The sequence below is a fragment of the Chionomys nivalis genome, chromosome 25 (assembly GCF_950005125.1).
Source record: "Chionomys nivalis chromosome 25, mChiNiv1.1, whole genome shotgun sequence".
Taxonomy (NCBI): Eukaryota; Metazoa; Chordata; class Mammalia; order Rodentia; family Cricetidae; genus Chionomys; species Chionomys nivalis.
Window position 1 is genome coordinate 4,818,200 of NC_080110.1, and position 21,606 is coordinate 4,839,805.

The 21,606-nt window shown below is 42.4% G+C and overlaps 1 protein-coding gene across 5 annotated transcripts in view; it reads right to left on the bottom strand.

Annotated features, from left to right (window-relative positions):
* Mybpc1 (myosin binding protein C1) overlaps positions 1–21,606 on the bottom strand; it is a 78,287-nt gene that overhangs the window by 33,948 nt on the left and 22,733 nt on the right. For 3 of the 5 annotated variants that reach the window (XM_057757573.1, XM_057757574.1, XM_057757572.1), the window contains 9 exons: positions 16,731–16,769; positions 16,194–16,229; positions 14,546–14,659; positions 12,643–12,791; positions 11,769–11,886; positions 9,946–9,997; positions 8,032–8,088; positions 1,863–2,029; positions 737–869 (listed from right to left, as the gene is read on the bottom strand). In XM_057757573.1, the coding sequence (XP_057613556.1) occupies positions 737–869; positions 1,863–2,029; positions 8,032–8,088; positions 9,946–9,997; positions 11,769–11,886; positions 12,643–12,791; positions 14,546–14,659; positions 16,194–16,229; positions 16,731–16,769 (865 nt within the window). The remainder of the gene's footprint in view (positions 1–736; positions 870–1,862; positions 2,030–8,031; positions 8,089–9,945; positions 9,998–11,768; positions 11,887–12,642; positions 12,792–14,545; positions 14,660–16,193; positions 16,230–16,730; positions 16,770–21,606) is intronic. The other 2 variants (XM_057757576.1, XM_057757575.1) reach the window with 1 other exon arrangement.

Below are 21,606 nucleotides of genomic sequence, written 5' to 3' on the forward strand. Positions count from 1 at the left end.
CTCGAGATACCATCAGAGATCAGTTCAACTACTCCTTCCCTGGAAGAGGGATGACACATAATAAAACACGGGCTTAGGTCCGAGTTTCATGATCTTTTTGTTTTGTTTTGTTTTTCAAGACAGGGTTTCTCTGTAGCTTTGGTTCCTGTCCTGGAACTAGCTCTTGTAGACCAGGCTGGCCTCGAACTCACAGAGATCTGCCTGCCTCTCCCGAGTGCTGGGATTAAAGGCATGCGCCACCACCATCTGGCCTGAGTTTTATTACTTTAACATCACACTTTTTTGTTTAGATAATGCTGTGGCTGCTCCCGGCAGCACCCAAATAGAAGATGTTTGACCACTATCAAATACTCATGTTATTTTGGGGAAAAAAAAAAAAACAAACCCCAAAACTTCTGGTTATGAGATGCGATTTTCATCTGGCATCTCAACTGTATATTTCAAATATTTCTAAGTTTCATTATAGAGAGAAGTTAGATAATGACATTTAATGTGTAGTGACACAAAATAATTGTGACTTGCTTGAAATAGCCTCAGAAAACATGAGTTTATTTTACACAGTGCCATGACTTTCAGAACTTGAAACTCAACGAAAAGCGACTCTTCTCCCTCTGTACAATTTTACATTATAGAACATATAGAAAAACAGACGCTTAAAAGATCCCTTCAGTCTCTCAAAGTTAAGCCAAACTGCTGTTCATTTATATTTTCATCGAGTCCTTTGAAGCCCACTTACTTGGTGCTGGGTCGAATTTCCTGACCGTTTTTAAACCACTTCACCTCCAGCTTTGGATCTGCCAGCTCTACCACAAACCTCACTCTGCCTCCCTTATCCACCTGATAGGCAGGATCGAGAATCTTTGCAAAGGCTGTAGATAGAAACGAACAAACAAACAAAATGACCATGTGCATGCACGCAGGGAATCGATTTAAATAGTTAATGGGTCCATGAGAAATCTAAGAACATGTTTAAAAAAAAGTCTCAGGGAAGAATAATTTGGAAGCTGACCCATTACCCCTTGTATTTCAGAGTTATGCTAGCATGTATACAATAAGATGGCTTAAAATTGAAAGACAATTCATGTGTTTTTTAAAAAGGCATCAGGGAAAAAATAGCGCTACTACTAATTTTAAATTACATTAGTTTATTTTGTATGCGCCTGCATGCATATGGAGGGTTGGTGTCAGAAGACACAGTGAGGAGTCTGTTCTTGCCTCCCACCATGTGCGTGCCTGGTTAAAGTGGTTAGATTTGGCAGCAAACATCATTACTCGCTGAGCCATCTCACTGGCCTATGCTGGCTCACTTTCCCTTATTTTAAAAAGATAAAAAACGACTATCAGATTTCCAGCTGGTTCCCTAGCACATGGATTTAGAACTCAGCGTTTAGAAAGGCCAGCCTTTCGAAAGGGGTCGCAGGGGTTCTATGTAGGGTCACCTGAACATGAAGGGAAACAATATTCCACAACTGGAACCTGACAATAGTCCAGAGCAGAAAAACTGGAGGCGCTAGGGCCAACTTGAAATGCATGCCTTCTCCGTCCCAACTTTATGTCTCGAACCATAGCCGAGTAAACCCACCCGGGAAACCTTACTGGATGTGAGGGGCGAACTCTGAGGAAGAATCAAGAGCTGCAGAGAGGGGAAGAAATGAGCCTGAATAAATGGGGACCTCAGAGAGGTTCCTGGAGGCCATGGGGTGTCCTCCGCTTCCTTGTGTGGCATCGGTGGTACTGCAAAGGTGCTGACCATAAGCCACGAGGAGCCACACCACTACCAAGGCACTCCTCCACCTGAAGCCAAAGTGAATTGAAAGAACTCTGAACCCCTGCAGGCCCTGCCGCAGACCTGGTGTGCTCACCTGCGCTCTTCTTCTCCACCCTACGCATGCGCTTGAGCCGCTTGAGCATGCCACGCAGGTCAGTGATGCCGTACTGGAAAGCGATCTTCTCGTACTCATTGGGGTTGGCATTCTTCAGCAGCTCCCACACATCTATCTCTGGCTCTTCCTCCTGCTGCTTCACCTCCCTAGCCCGGAAGAATGGTCGCCTAGGTTAGAACCTGTCCTGCCCCCAAAGACCCGGAATGTGGGGTACGATCCCACTTAGTGACGCTCGGGGTCAAATATGTACGCTTTGAACTTTTCTTTTCCAACTTCAAATCACAAATGGAGGCTGGTAGAGATGTCAGAACAAACCCTGAGATATTTTTCTTTCAGTTTTTAAGTCTGATCGCATCTAATCTTGGCCAAAAGGCCGAGAAGCGGTGGAAGGTGAGACTTGCAAAACCTTAAAAACAGATTCCACCTCACACGCAGGTAGTAGATTCAGTTTGAAAAGCAGATGAAGAATTAATATTTTAAATTGGTCTGTGAGTGAAAAAAAATGCCTTTCTACATATATTGATGTAAACATAATCCAGACAGTATTTCAAACCTGTGGATTTTTCCAGACTTTGTTTTTGTCATGTTAATAAACATGTGCATTATTTTATTATTTTTTACATTAAAAAACTGAAAAAATCATAAAGGGTTTTTCCTTGTTTTTCATATTAGTGTGGATTAAGATGCATTTTAAAAGAAAATTGTTTTTCTAAGCTGAGAGGAAAAAGAACAATGAGGCAAAAAAATATTCTGTTGCACCTCATCTTAACACATCATCTTGAATTTTTTTTAAGAGCGAGAATAGGCTTGGGTTATAGACAGCTTAATGGTAAGCTGTCAAAGAAATGGCTTAAGATTCCATGAACAAGCAACAGGGTACTATGACCCCACATCCTGATCACGGACAAAGCACGTGTGGAACACATGAAGCAGTATATGACAACACCGCCCTTATAATGATGACACAGCCGTTGGCGCAGCCATGAACTCCTCTGTGTGTCATATGTTATATGTGTCAGCACTCGGGAGGCAGAGGCAGGCGGGGCTTGGTGAGTTTGAGGCCAGCCTGGTCTTCACAGGCTAAGCTGTGATACAAGTAAGATCCTGTCTCAAAAAAAAGAAAAAAAAAAAAGAGAGAGAGATTAAAATATATGTCTTGCCCTTATTTCAAACTCACAAAATGAAACCAAAACTGACACATGAACTTTTTAGTGAGTGAGTTTAGTATAAATGAAAGACATAATTTAAACTGATTTTCTCCCCTGGCTAATAGTCCTGGTTATTTTGTTTAAGGTTAACTAGCTTTTTATTAGGTTAGTTTTAAAAAGTTACAGGGATTCTTACTGTGAATAGCACAGGTTTGAATGTGGTTTTATGGGAAATTGGTCACTAATTGGAGAGATTACGGTGAAAATAGTGACTCGAACAATGGGTCACATGGCTTTGCCGTGGCAATCACACCTATCTCAGAATTTCCTCGTTAAAGTCGTATGTGTCCTGAGACGAAATGACAACAGCCATGTAGAGCTTGGGGGAGCCCAGGTGAGGATAATGTCTAAAGATCTTTCCATCTCACACTGTCGTGTCTTCCTGCCCAATGTAGAGAGTGAAGCTACTCTAGAGAGCAGAAGAGCAGAAGTCTTTGGTCTGCCATCTTAAGGGCACCGCCTAGCCAGTCCCATTAAGGAATCTGTGTAGGGGATGGAGAGACCGCTCTGCACTCAAGAGCACACAGTGCTCTTGCATAAAAGCTAAGTCCGGTTCCCAAGCATCTAAACTGAAAAACTCACAACTGCCCGTCACCCTGGCTCTAAGGAATCCAGCACCCTCTTCTAGCCTCTGCAAGCCGCCATACTCACATACCAAATTCTTTAAAAATCTCTTTTAACAAAGGAAAAAGAAAATATATCTAGTTGGGCAGGGTGCCACACACTTTTAATCTCAGCACTCAGGGAGGCAGGTGGATCTCTGCGTTTAAGAACAGCCTGGTCTACACAGCAAACTTCGGGTCACCCAGGGCTACACAGTGAGACGGTGCCTCAAAAAAAAAAAAACAACAACAAAAACAAACAAACATCATTTTCATCTCCCAGAGTGAAAATATGACTCGTGTTCACATACAGAAGTTGAAATTATCCTTAAATCAGAACATTGCTAATGATTTGCCAGATTTACTAAACCTGCAGCCTGAAAGCGGTCTTCATTTTCAGTCCATGTTTTAGTGTTTTAGACTGGGAGCTGTAGAGAGGATGGGGTCATTAAGACTCCTTGCTACTCTTCCGGAAGACCTGAGTTTGATCTCAGGACCCATGTGGAGTAGCTCATAATGGCTTGTAGCTCCAGACCCAAGGGACCTGATACCTCTTTTGGCTTCCATGGCCAGCCCCCACACACCTGGCACTCAATCACAGAGACACAGATACACATGATTAAAGGTAATAAAAACTCATTTTCTAAATATTTTAAATTTGAATAATTGCGGCTAAAACGTGTAAGTACACATGTGTGCATGTTTTCTGTGGAGTGTCCCCTCAATCTACTGAAGATTTTCATTACATTTAAACCTAAATAGAGCCACTTAAGAATTATTTCATACTTTGATCATGTTAAATCTGGAGATTTTGTTACCTCTGGTATTTTAACCAAGAAGAATTATGTCATACCTATTTCAAGTTACATATTTCATATTACACATGGTGGAAATATTGAAAGATATAAAAGCCTATATACTTTATTCTGTTTTCTGTTTGCTTCTAAGACGACTTATGTAGCCCAGGCTGGCTCTTACTTTATGATGTAGTTAAGGATGACCTTAAACTTCTGATCCTCTTGTGCCCTCCTCCTGAGTGCCAGATTACAGCTGTGTACTACCAGGACCAGTCCATCAAGCCCACAGCCTTGCTCCTGCCAGATGAATAAGTACTCTTCCAACTGAGCCACACACCCAATGTTTAATTTAAATTGCTACAAGAGACACAAGAAAAGAAAAAAAAAGTGAGACACACTAGGTGTCTCAGGAGGTGAACGCTTCCAGAAGAAGCCAGTAAGAACGCTCACCGTTTCCCAGAGACTCACAGCCAATCAACCTCTGCATCCTCTGTTGGCATATATATGATGAGCTATGCCTTTCCGGCGTGTTCCTTATCAAACTGTATGTGAGCATCAATTATCTTTTTTCTTCTTTTCCTGTCACTTCAGTGAGGCCCTGAGTTCAAACAGAAGCATTTATCTTGTGCTGGGCTGTGAGGTCACAGCTCTGTTCTGTACTGTCAATCCTCCTGGAACCCATCTTTATGGACCATGGTGGCTGCTCACTGCGTCTGTGTGGCTAACTGAAGGCCAGAGAGGGGAGAAATCTAGATTTTTAGATTCCTCTGCATCACTGCGTTATACCCGTAGAGGGTCCACCGTGCTTTTATCTACAGCAAAAATTTCTATAAATCGATGGTCCCAGGGACCCATAAATCATTTATAGAAATTTTATGTAGAACAAGACTTCTAAATATAAAGGTCTAATCCAATAGTGAAATACTGAACCAAAGATTAGCCTTGATTCATCTAGTGTATATTGACATGAGCTGGTTTTCATACGCAAAGGGAGACTTTTCTCTACCTGGACACTGGTTCTGACATGTATTCCGATAGAGATTTTGACACACACTTCTGGAGGAGTAGAAAGGGTGAACCATGTGTCATTACCACAATGAAAACACATGCAACCCATGGTTTAGTAGGAAACACACGCCTTCTCCAGTTATATGGTGGGTTAGTACCGTATGTTACACGAACGCAGTCTTATGTGAACAGTCCCGCGGGGCTAAGCCTTAATTAAGGGTGCAAGGAAATGAGAACTGGAGACATAGTCGCTGCCCTCTTCCCTGAGATCTTTTTTCTCCTGTCATTTGAGCTACGTAATAAGATTCCTCTTTCTTCCCCATGCAAATGGTTGGTAGAAACAGCCTGTTATTTTTTCTTCCCCTTTCATCCATATGAATTTACCATGTCATATTCTGGTTGTGCTCATGTGAGTGAGTGTGTGTATGTGTGTGAGTGTTTGTGTGTGTGTACATGTGCATCTATGTACATGTGTGCGTGTGTGGTCTTTGTGTGAAGATTAATGCATTAAAAGAAAATGTTCCATTCTTCCAAAATGCATTTCTGCTACCTACCGTGATCCAGGTCTTTATATTTAATTTTTACAGTTCTATTAGCTTTTATTTTTCACAAGTACACATGTGAAAAGCACACCTCAGAGGGGACATACATTTTCACCAAAGTCACAGGATGAAATCCCACACTGTCAAGAAAGTGTGATCGAGCTGGGCAGTGGTGGCGCACGCCTTTAATCCCAGCATTCGGGAGGCAGAGGCAAGTGGATCACTGTGAGTTTGAGGCCAGCCTGGTCTACAAGAGCTAGTTCCAGGACAGGAACCAAAAACTACGGAGAAACCCTGTCTCGAAAAATCCAAAAAAAAAAAAAAAAAGTGTGATCGTTGATATTAAACATTTATTTCTGTTTTACTACCTTATTTTACTTCTTTACGTCTGTCCCATTCTCATATCAATATCTTTTCATCCTTTTCTAGGGGTCAGACCCCGCTTTATTTCCCTGGATGTCGTCTAGCTTTATTTTCTACAGACAAAGCGGCTGGTGTTTCCCAGTGGTGCCTCCTGTGCTGCAGGAAGAGAAACTCCCTTGTCATCTGCAGCGTGATGGACTTTGTAAATGACACTGTTAGCTCTAGGGCAGACTTGCAGCTCTGTAACCTGGGGTCACGGGGATGGCACTGACCCAGAAAGGAAAAACGGAGAGATTTGGCGTGACTTTGTGTAAACAATGTGTTGTCTCTGGACGTTGATTCTCACCTGAGAATGAGGTTCACTGAAGGACACTTCATGTACTGTTCCCTTAAATGTACTCTGGGAAATTATTAATATTACTTAAGCGAATGATGGGGATATTAAACAGATGTGTTTGATGTTGCCACATGTCTTGATTAACACTTATCACTAATTAATAAATCACACCTATTACTATTTCTGTTTTTAACCTTAAGGTTTAGGGCTCTGATTGAAATCTTCACTCCATTAACTGGAGAAAAATCCATCCAACCAAACTAAGAAAATAAACACAAGTCTGGTTTCTTTCAAGAATTTACAATTCTTGAGGAGCCCTTGTACTAATGTTTCTTTAATATCACCAGGGGGACTCAAATTGTTTTTAAAATGAATCTGAAATGCTAAATGAAAAACTGATGCTAAAATTATAAGTTATTAAGACTAATAGGTTTACTGTTTCTTCACAAATTTGTTAGATAAAGTATAGTTCTGGCAAATAACACTTTCTTTTCATTGATTTTTCTGCTATAGAAAATGTCTTGAAAAAATTTATATAGGTATAAATAACACATATGTAATATAGTCTATTGTATTATTTTATACTTGTATATATATGGACAGAAATCCTGAAGCATGGTTGTATGCTGACAGAAGTGTGAGTTATGATTGTTTATCTCTGTTTACTACTGTGTTTCGTTATTTCTAAAACATGCATCTTGGGGATGGCATTTTAAACATCTCTGGAATAAGTTTGTATCTTATAATCAACGCTGTGTCATAATAAAACATTTAGGAAAAATATTTCATCATTAGCACTTTATGAAATAGCTGCATGTCTTCAAATCAATGTCTTAAATTTGAGTCATAAATAGCATATCAGAGTGAATCTGTCGATTGCAAAGACCGCTACCAAAAATGTGAAGTTGATATTTTCAGTCAAAATATCAAAGGTAGAACAAAAGTTGTATTTACCCAATCACAGAAGAGGATCATATGTAGCCTTGGCTGTTTCCAGGTATTTACATCTTATGTCTCAGTTATCAAATTTCCTCACCCTCAACTAAGAAAATACGTGAAAACTCATAAAACACATAAGTAGAGAGTTTAGGAAGCATCAGCAACTGCCTTCAACAGATTAGTGTGTGATTGTTGCCTTCTTGATCTCGTTTAGTTGGCTGTTATGTTCTATGAGCAAAACGTATTGTAAGAAATGACAACTCTTTGAAAAGCATTCAGCTTAAACTTGACTTCTCTGGGTGGATCTGAAAGATCCAGGCCACGGTGCCTCATGGCATCTCTTGGTTCTCACCTACGTTTCAGGAGACCACTAAAGTCAAGTTCCCCTGCATCTTCTTGACCTTCTCCACTGTCATTAACAAAAGAAAAGCAAATTTGGGTTTAATGCAGACAACAATGAGCTTCCCCAAACGAACACTCTACACAGGATGTATATGCAATTTTGTACCGGCACGCAAGGGCTAAATTTCTTTTCACACAAGTGACATTGTAAGCTTTCGGGGCATGTACTTGTGGAAAAGTAGACATAAGGACCTGTGCTACCATATGGCTGCAGAAGACACAGTGTAGACTGCATAGGTGAAGCTGCTTGGATTTGTGTTAAAACTAATAACACAAATGCGCTTAAGCCAAGCAACACAAAGTGCTTTGTTTTTGCTGGTTGGGGGCTCTGGAAAGGAACCTGTGTGAAAAGCAAAGGACTTTTGCTGATCTCTGTTATCCACGGAAGGCAGAGATTGGCTTGAAGGACAAAGTGTAGCCAGTCACACATGTAAGTGCACGCATGGCCTTATGTCCAAAGGTAACCTCTATGCCCACAAATAGATGAATCAGATAAGTGCTACCAACAGGGCATAAAAATGGAACTACTCCCTGTAGAGCTTTCTGGAAGATGCATTTCTCTCTGTTTTAAAGAGACTGCTGCTCTTTGTAGCACAGTCCTTTGGTTTTCTTGTTAGCACCTTTTAAATGTGCAGTTTTCATCTTGAGTTGTTCATTAACTCTTAGTAAGCTTCTCGGGAGTTCCCCGAGTAGAGAAATGCATCTTTAACTCAGGCATGCAGCCGCCGTCTTGATTCTCTACTACCCTGAGTAGAAGCTGCAGCGCTGGTGTGTAAGCAGCACTACGGATTTACTTACATGCTTATTCTCTAGTGGAGATTTTTGTCTCCTGAGCTTTACGGGTGTTACTTGTAGTTTCTAAGAAAAGAGTATGTGGATTTAAAAACAGGGTGCCTAAGATGGAAGTCCTAAGAAATGAAACCCGACTAACGTGTTCTCACATTTTCTGTGAGCAGGTGGCCTGGGACTTTTTAAAGTCAACACATGTCTATTCTTTCAAAATACGAACGGGAGCTTCTGTCCCCCCATGCTAAGATATCCCTGCGTGTGCCATGCACACATTTAGGTCGCTTTATTGCTAAATTGCTAAGTATGAGATTGGGGGGGGGAGTGATGGGATTTGACACTTGGAGGTTTCTTTTCAAGATAAAAATTATCATTGGCGATTTGGATAATATCTAATATGTTTCAAAAGCCACTAAACATTGTATTTCTTGAAAGTTTACGCAGGAAGTTGTGTCTGTGTAATCAGTCAAAAACCATTGCTGTACGCTAAAGGGATCACATATTTTATACTCATGGGCAACTTTCCTTACTCAACAAAAATGGTCTGTGGAGTCTGGTTACATCGTTCCTTTCTACAGCTCAATGACAGCAGATTCGGCGGCTGTTCGTTTAGGACCATCCCACAGGACGTGGGGTTCACTTTACTAAGTAGCTATCTGTGTTTCGGGTGGGGCACATGGTTTAGTAGCTCCACACATCACGAAAAGAGATAGAATGAGACTTTCCAGCTCCGGCTATGCTGGTGTGGTATCAGGTGTGTTCTTTCCGCTTCTCTTTTGGGCATTCGGAGGAAAACAACACAATTAAGGATGAAGCCGCTCCCCAAAATGGATAATCTAAGGCAATCACGAGACCTCAAAAACGGAGGCTCCGCTCTAACAAGAATGCTCTAAGAAATTTTCAGCATAAGGTTGGCTGGGTATTAAGCCTATGGCGTTTCTAGAATGGCAACTTTTAAATACATGATACGTTTGACGGCAGTGGAATGGGCCGTGCCTTTTTGGAATATGGAGCACAGAGGGGAAATGGTCCGCCTCCAGGTTATACGCAAGCCTTCTGGATTCCCACTTGAAATTACCTTCTCTTGAAGGCAGATCTGATGTCAATGTTTGGAGTAGTCCCAGTGGATTCTTTGGAAAGAAAGAACAACACAATGAGTGGCTGTTAAGAAGGCAGTCTCTAATGGACTGTGGAAATCTCCCCAGATGGAAAGGCGTGAGATGGAGGGACATGGCTACCCTCCTGGGCTGAGCTCCTGAGGCAGCCTCTCTTATTCTCTAAATGAAGAGCCAGCAGAAAGACCTCAAAGGCAAATTGTCATTCTACCTGCCTGTTCACTGGTTCACAAGGAACTTTTTAACACATTAACTTGATATTTCCTGATAGGGATTTTGAACTGCTAGATCATGGAGGGAAGTCCAAAGATCAGAATTCAGAAAAGGTTTCCCAGGAGACTCTTAGACATGCCTGGCTCGGGTAATGCAGCTTTGTTGGGTACCAAAATCCTTACAGTGAAGGGACCATGATCATTCCACATCTGCTTTACATCTCTTGGAATAAGAACTTCATGTCCTTTCCAGGCTGTCCGCATTGCTCTCCTCCCCTCTCCTCCCTCCCTCCCTCCCTCCCTCCCTTCCTCCCTCCCTCCCTCCCTTCATCCCTCCCTCCCTCCTTCCCTCTCTCTCTCTCTGTTTGTCTTCCTCTCCTGCCTCCCTCCCTTTCTTTCATTTTCACTTTTTTAGAGACAGAGTTTTATTATGTAGCACCGTCTGGTCTGAAATTTATTCTATAAACCAGGCTGGCCTCAATTGCCATAGTCTTCTTGTCGCTGTCTCTTGAGTGGTTGAGGCATGCACCACACATAGCTTATCTACACGGCTTCCTGGAAGAGCTCACCCTAATGTAAGAACAAGGTTCACCTCCTCATAGTCTCTGACTCGCCTAACACTGCTTGAGTACAGGAAGGGAGTTCCCTGGCATGGCTGTCCTTCCCTGTGCATCGAGCCACGACTGTTTCCCTTCACTCACACGCTCAAGTGGTTTCTGGAGCCTTTGTGATCCTGGCTACCTTGCTCCAGAGGGACCCACGTCGATGTGCAGGGCACATGACACAATGACATCACTCCAGATGCAGAACAAACAGCAGGTTGCAGACAAAAGCTTCCTAAGACTCAATTTCATTCCATGTCAATAATTACGTTTAAAACAATATTGGCTTTTAAAAATTTTTTTGTGGCCATATCACATTTGGATGAACTCATCTTAAGGTAATGACTGCTGCTGGCAAGTTGGCTTTCTATCTGCACTCCTACAAAAATGGAGAGTTCACCCATCCTCAATGTACCCTAAGATCTATCCGTATTGTATTTTCTCTGGGCTGTACATGGACGCATGGGCGGGGAATTTCCATTTGGGGACTTAGTTACTATAAGAGAGCATCTCCCTTCAATCCCTGCTTCCTGCCGTCCTTGGAGTCTTATTCCCAATCCTCAGAGGAAAAGCAGCCTCATGCAACAGATAAAATCATTATAAAAATAATATCATTCTCTGGGAGACAGAGGGAATATGATAGCAAGAGATAATACTGGTTCATTGGGCTCACTGAATCCTCCACAATCAGAAAAACAGAGTCTTAAAAGCAAATCAAGCCAGGCGGTGGTGGCACACGTCTTTAATGCCTGTACTCTGGAGGCAGAGGCAGAGGCATCGCTGTGAGTTTGAGGTCAGCCTGGTCTACAGAGTGAGTTTCAGGACAGTCAGACTACACAGAGAAACCCTGTCTCGAAAACAAAGCAAAACGCAAATTAAATCACACAAATCTGATAGCCTTACACAAATTTCTTCTCCACCCCTTTCTACCCGTACAAATCCACATTTATCCAGGGGAGATGGTTCTCTTACCATGCACTTCGAGATCAAAGGAACAGCTGTCAAATTTATCCTTGTAGGTGACCTCACACCGGTAATTTCCTGCATAGTTCTCCTTGGCCTTGATAATCTGCATCTCGAATGTGTATATCTGCAACGAAAAGCATCCAGACGTTCTGTGGACTGACCTTTGTGACAGAGACAGGTGCTCACTTTTCAATTACTTAACAGATTTCTCAGTATTGGTGTAAAGAGAAAACAGACTCTATATCCACTAGGTCTCGGTCTAGAAGGGTCTAGACACAGCGAAATAATTGCAACAGAGGGCAGACGTAGGAACGATAACCCAGAGGGACTAAAATCTCTCAAAACAAACTTGTGTCGTGTGGGCTATTTCCTCTGGGCTGGATCTGATCATTGCCATTGCGAACCAGACTAACTGCCAATCACCAGCATAAGACAATCACAAGATGAAGCCTTCTTAACCTTCCCTCGTGGAGGGAGTGTGGAGACTCGCAAGGCCCCTCCCCGTGGTTACACAAACAGTAAAGAATTACTGAAGGAGAGGACGATCTTCAGGCCTAGCTGTCAGTTAAGTTGCACTGAAGATGGGTGATCCAGCTTCCGGAAACCATCACCCACGCTGGGGTGAGGCTTTTCTTGCTGTAGCCCCTGATTTTCCCATGCTGCTGTAGGAATACACCTTACACAGGCTCCTAGAGATAACCCCAGTGGATTTGTTGGTTCACCAAGCTGGACTTGGAGGGGATGCTTTCTTTGATGTCATTGTCTCAGTTATCTGGGATGAACAGACTCCCTAGGGAGGGATAAATGTGCAGCAGTCTGGAGCAGCCTGGATCAGTTTTCTGCTCCCCACAGGAGGGGTGAGCCAGGGTTCAGGCCGTACCCGAGTTTGCCTCTCGAAGGTCTCCTTTAGCTGCAGGTGCTTCCCAGCTTTGCTGGCCAGGTCCATCCATTTCCCCTTGAACCATTTGATCGTGGGCTTTCGGAGAAGATCTTCCGCCTTGACTTTGGCTATGAAGGTGATGTTGGCGCCTAGGAAAAGCACAAAGGGTTTAACCTGGGATTTAGAAACTGTCGTTTGTCTTGTTTTGGGCAGAAGGGAGTCGGTGCAGGTCTGTACAGTGTAGAACCTGGCTTACCATGTCGTGATGGCACAATGGATGGGGCCCTGCTTTGTGATAAGTATCCTTGAAGTCTTAGGGACGTCCATCTGATCTGCTTTGGAAGTTTCTGTGTAGCATGTATATGTGTATGTATGTCTGTATGGATCTCTCTCTCTATATATATATATATATCTTTTACTTAGTAACATATATTTATATATTATATATAATACACTATTGTATATTATATGGTTATATACACATATTTAGATAACACACACACACACACACATATATATATATATTTATTTATCTGAACCCTGGGGACTTGTGCATTCTAAATAAGTACTCTGCCATTGAACCACATCCCAGCCCATTTGGAAACTATGAATCAGAAAAAAAAAAAGCAATGAAAATATTGGTGGAAAGAAATATGTATGTGTGAACTTACATTTATGTGGAATAAAAGACCCACAAAAGAAATATATATCTTTATTATTCAATATGATGGGATGCCTATAATTACAGGGCTATGAGTATGTTAAACTGCTCTCTTTGAAGTGACTTGAAATGACTATGTAGTCACTGATTAGGCCCTGGGGACATCAGAAGCAGTCTGGCCACTGGCCCAGTGTCTCGGTGTCTTACAAGAACATACAAGGAGCCAACATTTCTACTTATACGCTAAACCTGAAAGAAGAAAGTCTAGGAGATAGTTAGGCATGTGTTTGTTTGTATAATATCTGGTCAACACTCAAGTCTGATTCTGATCATGAGAATTTGCTGACTTAATACCCCGGAGGTCCAAAGTTCTTCTCTGTCTTGGCTCTCTTTTTAGTTCCTTCGTAGCTTTTGTGGTTATCTGGTTAACTTCTCTTGTCTGGTCCTGTCTTCAGACTATCACTTATATGCATTCGTATGGTATACTGTATCCAGCACAACCAAGTAGCATGTAATGAAGATTTTTGAAACAATTATTTTCAAATCTTTTCCATCTGTCTGATCAGTTGCCCCTGCGACACACGACATAGTTTATCTATCACACGTACAGACTTGTGAGTCTCCTAAGCCCCTGATGGGGCGAGTCCTTTAACAGCGGCAGCAGGCCCCCGTCTTCAGAGCTGGGTCAGAGTACTTCGCAGGCAGGCCTCATGATTTATTCTCATTCCACACAAGAAGAACCGAGGTGGAAAGAGGCTAAAGAGTCTGTCCTATTAGCAAGAGGCAGAACCAACCTTTTAGACCCAATCAAATTGGCTCTCGGGTTCCGACGCTGGACTCCTGTTCACTAACAGCTACTAAAATAACCGTCATCCATCTTTGGGGTTATAAAATCCATGGTGTAGCATTTGGGTACAATATATCATTGCTCACTCATAAAAAGGATTACCGATACTACAAGAGTGGACCTCAAACATGTTATGCTGATCACGAGACTCCTAACGCAACAGACCGTGCGTTGTATAATTATTCCATGTGTATAAATAAACAGGGGGGCTAGATCCATAGAAACAAAGATCAGGATTAGGGAACGGAGAAATGGGGTACAAGATCTCCTGCAATAAAAGTATTGTGGAAGGACATGGATGTGATGAATGTTTTCGTGGCTACTGAAAATCTCAATTTAAAATGATTTATTTTGTGATCTGTACAAAGGGGGAGGATTCCTGGGCCGATACTCACCAACTTTCACTGATCCTGTCTGAGGTTTCTCAACAAACAGGGTGGACAGCTGCGAGTTGGCATTCTGTTTGTCCTGCTCCTCTCCGCCAGCAGGTGACTCGCCCAGAGACCATTCTGGAAGCGGAAAGGAGGACACGGATCATCTCAGGGCCAAGCTCTCCACAGGCTGGCTTACCTGTGTTTGCTGTTCTCCTCCTCCTGATTCTTGCTCTCGCCTAATAAACCTAGATCAAAATGACGGCATTCTCTTGTCCCACCTACCACCAGAAGGGAGGGAGAGATCTCCATCCTTACAGGGACAGATCTTCCACGGCCGGGCCAAGGGACATTGTCTAATTACTGGAACAGTGAAGCTTGTGGGATGAGTTAGCTGTTTTGGTATTCTGCCATCATCTATACAGCGGCCGTTAGAGATTCACACAGCAGTCTTGGTGTCTTTCCAGGAGACTGACTCTAAGGCCAAATCCATACAACAGAATCGGGAGAAGCTAAAAAGGAGGGTCTCTTTGAGGGTAAACTGCCCAGCGTGGGTCACAGAGCCAAGCCTGGCTCTGTACTTTTAGGTTCCTTGCTGTGTTCAGTGGGAAAGTCTACAGAGAGGTAAGTAAAAGGGTCATGACCTGCAGGTACAAATTTAAGGAATAGTGCGATTGTCCTGCAAGGAAGGAAAACAAAAAACAAAAACAGAGAGAAGACTGATCGAAGCTTTCCCATAAAGAGAGACAAGCTGAAAAGGAAGCACTTCTGTATTTCCTAGTCTGAAAAGGGGTGCAGGGTTAACACCAATCAGCAGTCAACTGCAGTGAAGGAGGGGGCGGGCGGGGGCAGGGGGAGCGGACTCCGAGCCCTCTCTGAACCAAGTGCGGAGTTCAATTGTCCGCCCTTGATCACTGGGGGAAAAGGCACGGGTCAACAACTCTGCTTGTTAACGCTCATGAAAAGAAGGAAGGGGAACATTTAATCATTTTAGTTTTCGAGTGTCAGTCATGCTCAGTGGTAAAAATTCTGCCCGCCACGAAGCTAAGCCGAGTACTCTCTTGAATGCGCATTCTTAACTCCCAAGTTAATAGGTGAAAGGTGCACGTTGTGTCCATGCCATCAACGATAGTCGGGATTGGCGACTGCTTGCGTAGAGGGTACGAGGACAAGAATTTTTATTGTTTTGTTCATTCCTATGCCCGCAGTGCCTATGTCACTGATTGGCCCTTAAGTAGTGAGTGATGGACCAGGTTAGGCCCACGGCATAGAGATGTTGAATGAATGAGTCATCAAATAGCTTCAGAATTGCTGATACAGCTGACAGTGTCTGGAAATGTGTCTAGCAATTGTGTTTTAAATTATGTACGGACGTGAATTATAACTTGGGCATATCCCAGGAGTGGAGACTGATCTCTGTTTGCTGAATGTTAAAAAATGATATTAGGAAGTAAAGCAAGTAAGTCTACGGTGTGTGTGCCTGGATTCTTGGATGTGTGCCTTTGTATCATGCAAAATTGTTTCTCAATGCGTTAGTTTCTTTGTACTGGGAAATGGAACGAAAGGTTGCTGTCAAAGCTGCGAACCAAATAAAACAAGGCTTAGGATGAACAGGGCTTCAGGAGACAGTCATTAGTGCTGTGAAGCTTGGGGTCCCGTTGCATTCGCTCACCTGAATCTTTTCTCTCCAGGGCCCGACTACCCAAACCTGCAAGGAAAGCATGATTTGGGGAATGCAGGCAAGCATAGGAAGGAGGGAAGTGGGGTGACAACCTTCTTGGGGTACCCCAAACCCTATCTCTTTTTGTTATGAAGGAAGAAAACTATAAGGGTGGGAGTAGCAGTATACATAGATGAAAATGGATGACAAACATTTTCATCCCTGAACTCATCCATGTCCAGGATTTTTCTTTTCCTTTATTTTCTTTTTTTAAGACAATGCCTCATCAAGTAACTCAGGCTGGCCTTGAACTTACTCTGTAGCCCAAGATAGCCTGGTCTTGAGATTCCTCCTGCTTCAGCCTCCCCACTACTGGGAGAGTGGGTGTGTACCACCACACCTGGCTAGGAAATCTTCCTTTTCAGAAGTTTCTCTTGGAAATCATCATTTAAGACAATGATTCCCCTCTCGCTTCCCCGACTCTTTGCTTCTACAGAGGGACAATGGAGTGATGAGGAGGCAGAAGCTGGGCCAGGGAATGGTCCTAACCTGGAGGCAGGGCACTCGGCGGAGAGGCCTCATCTTCCTCTGAAACAAGAAACAGGAGGAAAAAGTCAAGGAAGAAAGAACTTCGTCCAGGTAACCTGGGGGAGAGGGATCTGGAAAAGAGGAGAGAGGCTTCACAGCCTTTTCAGCCGCTGAGTGAAGCCGTAGGAGACCTTGCACCTGCAGGCAAACTTTAAGAGAACAGGCAAAACCCCAAACCAAACAGAAGGAGAATACTGGCGGGCGCTGGGTAATTCAAATAAAAACATAGTTTTGAAAAAAATGAAACCATGTCAGAGTTTCTGTGACCGTAAGTCGGTGGGAAAATGATGGAGGGGGTTTCCAGGTTTGTTTGTCATAGCTGGGATCAGCGTCGGAAGTTATCCATATGCCATATTCAGTGAGACACTACACACAGCTTCCAGAGACTGTGTGAGAACTTGTTTCCACCCGGCTAACCCCCAAGTTTCCCTTCCGTATTTAAGAAGCCAGAACTCAAGTTGATGACTATGAATTGGTCCGTTTTGTTAAGCTCAGCGATAATCACTGTCAGAACTTTACAGCTATTTCCCCGAGATTGTATTGGAACTTCCAGTGTTACATCATTTAAGATTTACTCATGCAAATTTATGAGTTCCACAATATGTGGTGGAGGGCTTATGCTCAGAGGCACGGAAGGGCCCCTTCCCGACCCCACCTGTGTAGCAACGTGTGTGCTCTACATGCTTAAAGAGGCAGCAGATAGTGCTGGAAACCCCGACCCTTCCTTCACAAAGCATGCAGCCTAAGGTTTGAGTGAATAAGACACATTTTACACTTATCAAAATAGGCCCTTATGTGACCTCACATGTATGATACAGAAGGTCCGTGTGCATAGCATGTTTAGTAAAAGTAGTTTAAAAATTACGGAAATGGTAGGTTTTCATATGATCTATTTGAATATTTACAACAAATATTATTCCAGTAACTTTATGCTTCTTTCAACCAGAGATATTTTGTACCACTTCTTCAAACAAAATATTGTAACATGGAGCATAGAGACCCCCGGTGTTATTATTTCAAAGTCAGATTACAAAAATCGGGATTGCTCAGTGGAAATTTTTAGTGATCAAAGGTTAGGAAATGTTAGGCTCAAGCAAACGTTTCTATTTTATTGTGTTGTGTGTGCACGTTCACCGGTGCACAGGTCAGTGCCCTTGGTGAGTTTGTGTGCACCAGGAATGGACTAGAGGTGATGCCCTTCTTAACTCGCTTCCCTTTGGAGTTCTCCTCTCCTGGAGCACTCATTAACATTCCAAAAAGATGGACACCTATAGCTACTTCTGAAATAGAAGGAGAAAGCCAGCCTGGAACTCATGAGCCTCAAATTCGAAATCCCCCTGCCTCGGCGGTCTCCTGAGAGCTGAGGTTGCTGGTGTTCATCTCTGTGATAGACCTTGGGTGTTGAAAATCTGACCTCAAACTCTCCAACACTGGCCTAGTTAAATTCAATTGAATTGGGTGAAGAAGAAGAAAAGTTTAAATTTTTCTTATCTACCATGAAAGGCAGATTCTGTTGCCAGGAGGAAACTATGTGAACCTTTTAGGTTCTGTGACATTTAATACCGAAAAAAAGAAAGAAAGAAAGAAAGAAAGAAAGAAAGAAAGAAAGAAAGAAAGAAAGAAAGAAAGAAAGAATCTCAAAAGTAAAGAAACAAAACAGTCAGTGTAGTATGGGCGTCACACTACCCCTCTCTCTGCTTCGAAGGGGCTACAGCACTGATGAAGAGTCTACCATTTCCATTTGGGATTACTAGAATACAAGACACTCGGAGACAGCATCTGTGGGCAGCAGGCTACATCCCCTAACTGCACAGAAGGGCAATTTAGCAAAACACACTGTTACAGGATATTTGGTCGCTCTGTGAAACTCTGAGACTCCGTTAATAAAATTAACCTTGCATGGGGGAAGAACCAGTGACTAGTTGACAGAAATTAGTTATAGAGGGGACAGAGAAGCTAGGAATATGGATAGAGAAGCACATAGGAAGGAGGAGGCAGGGACTTAGAGATTCCTGGGGGATTTTTTTTTTTTTTGGTCTGGAACATGTGGAGAAACGTTGCTCTTGCTGTGGCTCTAGGAAAAAAATCCTCAAGACCCAGCAATACCACTTTTGGGTACATACCCAAACGATGCTCAATCGTGCCACAAGGACATATGCTCAACTATGTTCATAGCAGCATTGTTTGTCATAGCCAGAACCTGGAAACAACCTAAATGCCCCTTGACTGAAGAATGGATAAGGAAAATGTGGTACATTTACACGATGGAGTGCCACACAGCAGGGAAAAAAAGACATCTTAAATTTTTCAAGCAAATGGATGGATCTAGAAAACATCATACTGAGTGAGGTAACTCAGACCCAGAAAGACAATTATCACATGTACTCACTCATAAGTGGTTTTTAAACATAGAGCAAAGAAAACCAGCCTACAGACCACAATCCCAAAGAACTTAGACAACAATGAAGACACTAAGAGAGACATGTATAGATCTAATCTACATGGGAAGTAGAAAAAGAGAAGATCTCCTGAGTAAATTGGGAGCGTGGGGACCTTGGGAGAGGGTTTAAGGGAAGGGGAGAAGAAGGGAGGGGAGCAGAGAAAAATGTATAGCTCAATAAAATCAATAAAAAATGAAAAAAAAGCAAAAAAAAATCAACTGGCCACTTCTTTCATCTTATTGGGTTTTCAACTCATTATCAATACCCAACTTCCGAGTCTTTATTGGTAATAGAACAACTTAGATAAAAACAACAGCAAATCTTGCTTGTTTCTAGGCCATGGAAAAACAGCCATGAAAATTATGGCTAAAAATCTTTAGTTTTCAGGGAGGAAGTCAGAAGAGTGAGAGAATGCAGCCACGCTCGCGGCCTGGAATCTCAGTGAGGTGCACAAGTCCTCTGGGTTGCATGTGAGCCCTGATCACAACCACTGCAGAACCTATATGGAGGGTTCAGCCTTCTAGGCTCTATTGGGTATGCAATTATTTCTACCTAGCTGGCTTTGAACTCAAAATGTTCCACCTGCCCCTGCCTCCTACGCACCAGGATTAAAGATGAGGGCCACTTTGCTTGGCTTTCCCATAGTTGATTTTTAATTGGCCTGTTAATATAAAGATTAATAATTTTAAGCAATGTAAACCTCAGACAAATGCTGAGACTTTAGAAAGGAGACAAAAAGCATATGAGATATACCTGGTTCACAACAAACACCAGTTAAATACTGATATAATATCTTTTCTGATTTGGGCAAATTAATGAAGATCTCAAGCAGGGCAATGATGTAAAAAATTATTAAAATATCCAAAGCATAACAGCAACAACAAAATATCAGAAGACAGCAACAACAGCTAACATTAATTCATCATTTTTGTGTCATTTTTATTAACTTAACACTTTTTAAAAATGACACATGCCTTCATGTTTTGATGTTTACAAAAATCAATATTCATTTTATTTTAAATATGTATATTTAATGAGTTTCTTCCTCTCCTCCGAACCTGTTAAGCCAACGTTCTATCTTCTAGCGCTATCTCAGAACTGGAAAATACAATGATGTGAATTTTCAGCTAAGTTCATTACTGTAAAGCAGGGACACTAGAACACACAGCAAAAGAAAAGGAAAAGTCTGCGAGAGGCATCTCAGCAGGTGACTGATTGATTGGCATCTAAAGGCAAACGGCTGAAACTCGTTTAAGATGCTCCGGATAGCATCACTGCAGGGACAAAGGGACCTAAGTGAAGAAAATGAGTTAATGACTCTTTAAAGACAGGTCGGAAGGTCTGCTGATGATGATGTACTTCCTCATCCGCCAGCCACAGCCAGGTCAGGAGGAGGAGACTCCAGCTTAGGTTCTGTGAGACATTTGAGAAGCGTGGGTGGTTTCATGTGAGATGGTTTATGTGGTGATGCGAAACCCTGGGAAGAGTAAATAAGTTTTTATTTTCCTTGCAGCAACCACAAAAATCAATTATTTCTCTGAAAAAAAAAACAACCAAAAGGCACAGTAATTCTTTCAACTAAGCCTATCACACACACACACACACACACACACACACATATATGCAATAAATATATTTACACATATAGGTGTACATATATACACATATATATACATATATGTGTATACATATGTGTGTAAATATATACACATATATATGTAAGCACACACACACACATTGAACTAACAGGGTACTTAAAAATAATTTTTTTTAAAAATAAGGTCTTGTTTTGTAGCCTTGGCTGGCTTCAAACTCGTTCTTCCTGCCTCAACTCCTCAGGTGTGAGGATTGTAGGTGTGCACTACCATAAATGACTCAGAAGCTCCTAACATGTCTGAAGAAGTTGGCAGATATAGCCAACGTCCTAATTACAAGGTTGATACCTGAACCGAATAACTCTCCTTGGCTACAAAAACGAAGTTTTTTTTCCCCAGAAAATATCGAGGCCATCCCAGAGTAAATCCAGTTAAGATATTTTTTCTTAAAACATTTTTCTCTGTTTTTAAATTTATCTGTGTGGACGTTACGCTTGAACCACATGTGGGCAGTGTCACCGAGACGGAAGAGCCTGCAGTGACACATGGCTCTGAGCTGCCACCCGGGCACTAAGTGTTTCACCTGGGTCCTCCTGGAAGAGCAGTCAGTGCTCTAACCTATTGGGCCGTCTCTCCAGCACAGCAATGCACTGTTCACAGTGATAGCCTAAGCGCTTATCTATTGAAGATACTTTAACTAGACAGAGGACTAGAGTGCACAGTAGTAAAAGATGCCAGAACTAATTTCCAGGTGTGGTCACGTTCAAAGGCTTCGGGCAAGCTGTTCTACGCTACCCTCAC